This window comes from Oryzias latipes, chromosome 3, assembly GCF_053564925.1.
Source record: "Oryzias latipes strain Hd-rR chromosome 3, Olatipes_Hd-rR_3.1".
Taxonomy (NCBI): domain Eukaryota; kingdom Metazoa; phylum Chordata; class Actinopteri; order Beloniformes; family Adrianichthyidae; genus Oryzias; species Oryzias latipes.
In genome coordinates this window covers 3,383,392-3,390,179 of record NC_136239.1, presented here as the reverse complement: position 1 = coordinate 3,390,179, position 6,788 = coordinate 3,383,392, and the positions used below count along the sequence as shown (strand labels likewise).

Here is a 6,788-nt window from a genome sequence, read left to right as displayed (position 1 = left end):
AAGCTTCCTGTTTTCGATAGACGTGACGCCTGAAAGACTCATATATTGTAAAAGATGACTTACAGTTATTCAGTCCACAAGTGATGCTGAAATTGGGTTCATGGTTGTGAACCAGACCAACATGTTGAATTAGTTTCATTAAGGTGAATGTTTTTCTTCTACACCTTGTGCATCGATAAAGTTGTGGCATTTTTAGCACAGGATATTAATTATTCTGGTGACAGTTATTGGAAGGGGCTTGCCACCCACCTCAGTAATCTTTGCAATGGCATGCTGCAGAAAGGTCAGTGTATTCTTCATGTAGGGTGGATAAGCCAAGTTGAAAACATAGTAAGCACTGAAGGCTGCAATTATCCCTTCTTCAACTCCTATTCCCCTCCACACCTCCACACCATCCACTTTGACAAAGACTTGAACCCTCTTGGAGAAAGCCATTTTCCAGTCAGCTGTATGGTTGGGTATGGAGTATCTGCATGACTCTGTGAAATGAAAAGAAAAAAAAAGTGTTAACATATATCAGTTAAACAATGCAACATCTGTCAGAAATGCATAACTGGACATGTACCGGAGCCTTACAACGTGAGAGTTAAACAGTTTCATACCTCTTCCAGTCTGATAAAGCTCTCAACTTTCTCTTTAAAGATGTGGGGCAGCAGAATCAGTGCTGCACGAAAGTCCGAATCTATTGTAAAAAAAAAAAAAAAGTAAGATAAGATAATATTGATACAAATTCTAATAAAAACTATAAAACACACTAAAGATTACTAAGGATTACGTTTAATGTCAATACCTGGTAGGTCTTCTGCAAGCATCTCTTCTCTTGCTTGTTTGTAAACTTTGGCCAATGGAGCTTTTCCTTGAACCAGCTCAAGCACCTTTGGCACAATACTCGTTAAACCATCCTTGAAGCGCTGGCTTAAACTGACAGATGTTGGATGGATTCGGTCAACTTCATCAAACAACTAAAAATTGACAAAATTACAAAATTAATCATTCACTTTAACTAAAACAAACAAAACATATAAACCATTTTAATATTCTTTGTTGCCCCTTTCATTGCCACTTCCCTTTAGTTATCTTATTGCAGTGTTAGAAATAAGGGGAAAAAATGGTTGTCCGTGGCAAGTAAACATGGTTGTCCTCCCCAATGTTTGGTTGTCCATCGATACCAATATTCAACAGCAACAAAACCTACTAAGATGTCAGTACTTACATCTTTATTTCTTCTATACATCTAATATCAACTGCCTCTTATGATGGACATTTAAAAAAATCTTTAAAAATAGAAAACAAAAATTTGACTAAATATTGAAGCATCTGTTAATGATCATTTTAGCATATGTCTCAGTTTATATTGACATTCAAAATTTATTTTAAGCTGAGAAAGGATTTAAAATGTCACTGACCCCTGAGGTTGTTTTTAAGAAAGGGTACTTCTTAAGAATATCCTCCACAGTCATTCCTTCTCGTATCTCCCTTCTTCGCCATGCAAAGGTTCTCTGCATTCTGTCTTTGACCACCATGGTGTCTGGGTGCATCTTGCTGTACTGCATAAGCAGGACATTTACATGACCCTCAATGGATGAGGCATCCTCACCAATGACAGCGACAGCCTGTTGGATCAAATATAAAAGTCAATACATGCATGCATGTTTAGAATGAAATTACGAATAAATTTACCACAGTTTTGACAAGTTCTGGGCTTTCTTTTAAGGTTTATAGACCTTAGGGTCCACTGTGTAAATTACATATTAAAAAATTACCAGTTTAAAAATTTGGCTGTCCAAAAAAACAAATGGTTAAGTTTTATTTTGAAACATTATTATGAGACTCTAGAGTATAGTACTGCACTGACTTTATTGATTTTGAGTTAAAAACTGATGACTAGTTCACAAAACTAAGTTATAAATCAATCTCAATACTTGAAGAATAGTGGAAGCTTCATAGTTGTGTGTGTTCGTTGTGGTTTCAAGACGTTAATAGGAGAGACTCATTGTGCGCTGAGACCCTCACGCTGTCACTTTAACCCGATGCATCATGGGAGATGTAGTTAATCCGCTGAACGCAGAAAGACTAGCATCTCTGAGCTTCCTTGATTTGTTCACATTTTCCACGGTCTGACACCGGATTCTGTGGAAATCTACGCCACTAAAGTATTTTTGTTAGAACTGAGCAACTTTATCAGCAGAATTCAGAACATGAAAGTGAAGAATTTAACCAAAACTGATTGGTCAGACTGACGACATATGATTAATATTCCAAGAATGATTGGTAGAGACAATTAAAGGGACGGGATTTTTCCAAAAATGGCTTTAGTTGCAGCTAAATCGCGGTACCATCACTCTTATCAAAATGTCTTTAATAGAATCAAATAAACACAAATAAAAAAGTAGTTATGATCTTTCATATTCCTAATTTCTCAGTGTTTTATCAGGGCCTGTTTGGATGAACATAGAGCTGATATCCTGGAGATGGAAAATGTTGTTAAATCAGTTAATGAGGGCAATTAATTTCCCACGGCACACCTAACACTGGTTGAAAAACACTGCCTTAGACATCAGCATGTATTTTACAAACTGTAAATGATTGTTTTTGCTAGTACTTATATGTATTTAAATGTATGAAAACTAAAGTAAGCATAAGGTTAAAAACACTTAGTATTTGTGATAATGACAAACACAGCCCTAATTCAATTACTTTTCAGATGTCAAATTGAATTTGGCTATTGACTAATAAACTGTTTGAACTACAGGAATCCACTTACCCCTAACTCAGATCTGCGACAGGCTGCTGGAGATTGTTCAGAGAGTCTCACTTTCTTGTGCCCAAACTTCTCCTTACTCTTTCTAACCTCATCATCATGGACCAGAGGTGCACGCTCAGCTTTAAATTTGCGTTTGAGGGACTGATGCCAAGTGTGCTAACACATGAGGGAAACATACAAGAGATTTTGACATCATTTTTGTGAACGCATGTAAACAGAACCACCAATTTTTGACATTTAAATTTTTTGATGTAAACTATATTTAAGATCGTATCATTACTGGAGCAAAGGCCTTATAATTTTACATGATATAAAGTTCATTGCTTGTTACTTACATAGCCATTCCCTTCAAGATCCTTTAGAAAAGGATATTTCATGATAAGTGCTTTTGCCACCTGAACATATTCTGCATTGGTTGGATACCTGAAAGATTTAATTAAAAAACAGCTGGCCCATTAGAAACCTATTTAAATAATAAAATTATCTTTAATTTGTATTACTTTTAAGTAACAAATCCTTTCAATGCATGTCAACAAAGCATTGCTTCATATATGCATTCAAAGTATTTATCTTGCTTTTCAAGTTGCTGACTTACATTGTGTGTTCTATCATGGCTTCATGAAGAACTCTAATGATTCTGTGTCTATCCTTAGAGGACTTCTGGCATGGTTCTTTGTTATCAAGCTTGGCCTGAAGATCTCTAGGAAATGGTGGAATGGCAAATCCAGAAGGCAGTCTACCACTTGTTGCATTTCTGCAGAGGATGGGGTAGTAGTTAAGAACTTGCATTAGTATTAATATTAATGATTAGCCACTATAAGGAACATATTTTTTGTAATAACAGATGAATATAAACAGTGGGATGAATAGACACATTTCTTGCAAGTCGGTTTACATAACCGATTACATTTACACATCATTCCAGCCCGAACTTAACTGCATCATATATCATAAATATAAAAACTCCACATTAGGAATGTTTAGCACAATATGTTAACTGAGTTTCTTTCTGTGTGCTGCTTGGCCAGCCTACTTTCTAAGATATCGGCATCAGGCATAAAAAAAATCTATATCTGTCGACAAAATATAGGACCAATATAATGAATACATAAAACTCAATGTTATACTTACATTTCTGTAGTTGAGGTTCTTTGAAAGGATTCTGCTGGCACGGTTTCTAGTGTTATTGTTACCACCTCCTTCATTTCGTCTATAAATTTGTTAAACTTGGCCTGTTTTTTAAAGGAGCCTTGAAATAAATATGAGATCATGTTCTCTGTGAGGCCACATTCTATTGTTTCCCCATCCACTTCATTTTCTGGAAAAAGAAAAGAAAAAAAGTATGATCATGATGATGAGCTTAAGGTTTAGGTTTGAGGTTTTAACATAAAAAGAAATGTTTTAGTCAATGGTCATTTATCAGTCTAAAAATAGCTTTAATTAAAAAATATTTAAAGAAAAAAATACTTTTACAACAGGGGCTCTCACCCCTGACCGCCAGATTAATTTTCCTGCAGAGAGTTCAGCTCCAGTCCTAAATCAAACACACCTGAACAAGTTAATCAAGGTCTTTAGGATCACTAAAAAGTTTAACGTTACAGGCAGGGAAGTTAGATAAAGGTTGCAGGAAAATGGATCACATGGGGCAGAATTAAGAAACTCTGGCATGCACTCTCAGAAAAGGGTACAAAAATTTCACTGGGGCAGTATTCTTAGGTACAAAAGCTATTGAGGCAAAACGTATCTTACGTCGGCGTACAGGCTCTCTAGGACAGCAATCAACATTTTACCATTATTTATCATACCTGATAAACTCATAACAATACATTTTTAGTCTTTGAGCTGTTAATTTAAGTTATGTTTCTTGTAATAATACATTCTCATAAAAAAGTAAGTTTCTCTTTTAGTACGTTACAAGATTAAGTGTACATATTATTAGTATCTTCAATCTGACGGGACAAATGACTAGGGCTCTCCTGGACTTACGTTTAGAACGGTTTTTAAATATGTACGTTACGTTAGCAAATAGAAATGATATTAATCATCAACACGGATAAAATTTTTAAATTATATAATTTCAGACTGACTGGGAGAGTCATTAAAATAAAACAGGACAGGAGTTCCCTCGCCCCGCAGTGAACACGTAATTACGTTAGCGCAACTTAGTAAGAAAATGATATAAAAATGGATTTATAAATCTGTGGTAAAAGCTGATTCACACAAAACTCGACATGTTTGAACAGATTCTATGACCGCTTCAAATTTAATATAAATAGATTGGTTTCTTCAGGTCAGTGTTTTCGAAGAAAAGTTTCCCTCGCGCGGCGCCTACATCATGAAACGTTTTTACTTAGGCCTATCGTTAGCTAACGTTTCAGACGATTTTCACAGTACTTAAAATAAAACTTACCTCTGAATTTCTGTGCTTCGTCTTCAGTGACATGTATTCCAGCTTCCTCTAGTTTTTCAAGAAGATCCTCCGTCGACAATGTCTGAAGTGAGACAGCCATGATGTCGAATAACCGTCGTCCACAATCTTCTCTTATACTTGGCGCGCATAAAAATGCACCGCGCGTGCTACAATCCCATTGGACAACATGAATTTAAAGAATGCCTGCTGTGAATATGCGTTCTTGAACTTAGGCCCGTGCTTCTCAAATAGTGGGGCACGCGCCACTTTATGGGGGGGGGGGGGGGGGGGTGATGCGATACTGGCGCGGGGGGGGGGCAGTAGTGGCGGTTTTATGCACAGGTAATACGGCGCAAATTTAACGGTGGGAGGGGGGCGGGGGCGGTGACAGAGGCAGAGACAGCTTTATTTCTGTGTAAAACTAGAACTGGGTTTCTGTGGCAAAATAAAGTTAATATGTGTTAAAAGCGGATTTATATAGTTTTTCTTTTGTTATACAATTTTAGGTTTACTTACAAAATTTTTGTAGATGCTAACCTGTTATATTGTCACCGCACGAGTGAGTGTGTGGGGGAAGGTTATGGGGGGGTTAGGGGGGGCTCGAAACATTTTCTTTTTCCTGGGGGGGGGCTGGCAAAAAATAATTGAGAAGCACTGACTTAGGCCAAGTTAAAGTACACCATATAAGGTTAAACGTCAAATAATTTTGTCTACATTGTGCTTTTGTTCTAAATTAAAAGCAAAATTTAAAACAGCTCTTATATAAGTAAAAAAATACATGCACTAATACATGTTCAAAAGTTATTATCTTGATGCTCTGCACAATCAATAAAATATGTGCTTGTGTACTGTTCAGAACTAGTCATAAAAGATGTGTGGGCTCTTAAATATACTTGGTTATTTTGTGCTTCTTTTCCAAATAACCAACAACTCATTAAATGATTTTGGGTGAAGTTTTATACACTTTGTAATACTACTTTTGTCACACAAGTGGTTGTACCTTTGTTTGTAGAATAAATGGTCCAAAAATGGTCCCTCTGACAGTTGGAAAGATATTTGTACCTTTTTTATCCTTAAATGGTACATATGAGTACCCTAAGGTGCAACTGTGACTCACTTAGGGTACAAATTCACCATTTGTACCCTAAGTGTTCACAAACGGACCCCAACCGTACCCTTTTTTCTGACAGTGTAGCGTTACGATGCTCCACAGCATCTGAACGAGTTTAAGAGGTGAACGACAGGATGACTTTAAAATACACAAACAACTTCATGTTCTCACTCTGTCTGGCCTGAATTTATCCTGCCCCCCCCCCCCCCCCCCCCCTCCCACTCGTCCACACTGACACCCACTAAGTGATGGAGCTGTAAAGCCTTTCAGCGTGGAAGAGATTGCTGCCTCCTCCGCGGCAAAACTCTAATGAACCGAAGGCGGTCCTCCGGGGTCTGAGGAGAGCACTGATTGGTTTCAGAGTTTGGCTTGTTCGGGTTCACACTCACTGAAGAATCAGGAAAGTCTCTGAGGGTTTGGAATTGAAACCAGGGGGAATGTGATTGGAGTTTATTGCTTTGAGTGAGGGGGCCTTAACAACAGTCCACCTTCAAGCAGCAGTG

The 6,788-nt window shown here is 37.3% G+C and overlaps 1 protein-coding gene across 1 annotated transcript; it reads right to left on the bottom strand.

The window, feature by feature from the left end:
* Positions 1 to 368: 368 nt before the first annotated feature.
* On the bottom strand, positions 369 to 5,408 carry LOC111949239 (sterile alpha motif domain-containing protein 3-like). The gene is made up of 9 exons (XM_078944883.1): positions 5,175 to 5,408; positions 3,896 to 4,082; positions 3,360 to 3,518; positions 3,100 to 3,187; positions 2,765 to 2,920; positions 1,407 to 1,613; positions 791 to 962; positions 603 to 682; positions 369 to 479 (listed from the first exon to the last, which is right to left on the bottom strand). The coding sequence occupies exons 1-9, from the start codon at positions 5,272 to 5,274 to the stop codon at positions 369 to 371; spliced, it is 1,260 nt and encodes a 419-aa protein (XP_078801009.1). The 5' UTR covers positions 5,275 to 5,408.
* Positions 5,409 to 6,788: the final 1,380 nt, after the last annotated feature.

Bases quoted from the DNA above. Each gene is read 5' to 3' on its own strand.
- LOC111949239 (XM_078944883.1), bottom strand. From the start codon at position 5,274: ATGGCTGTCTCACTTCAGACATTGTCGACGGAGGATCTTCTTGAAAAA. The intron at 2,921-3,099 runs GTAAGTAACAAG...CTCATGTGTTAG, and splicing joins ATCTTGAAGGGAATGGCTAT to CACACTTGGCATCAGTCCCT. The intron at 963-1,406 runs GTCAGTGACATT...GTCAATTTTTAG, and splicing joins TCTTAAAAACAACCTCAGGG to TTGTTTGATGAAGTTGACCG.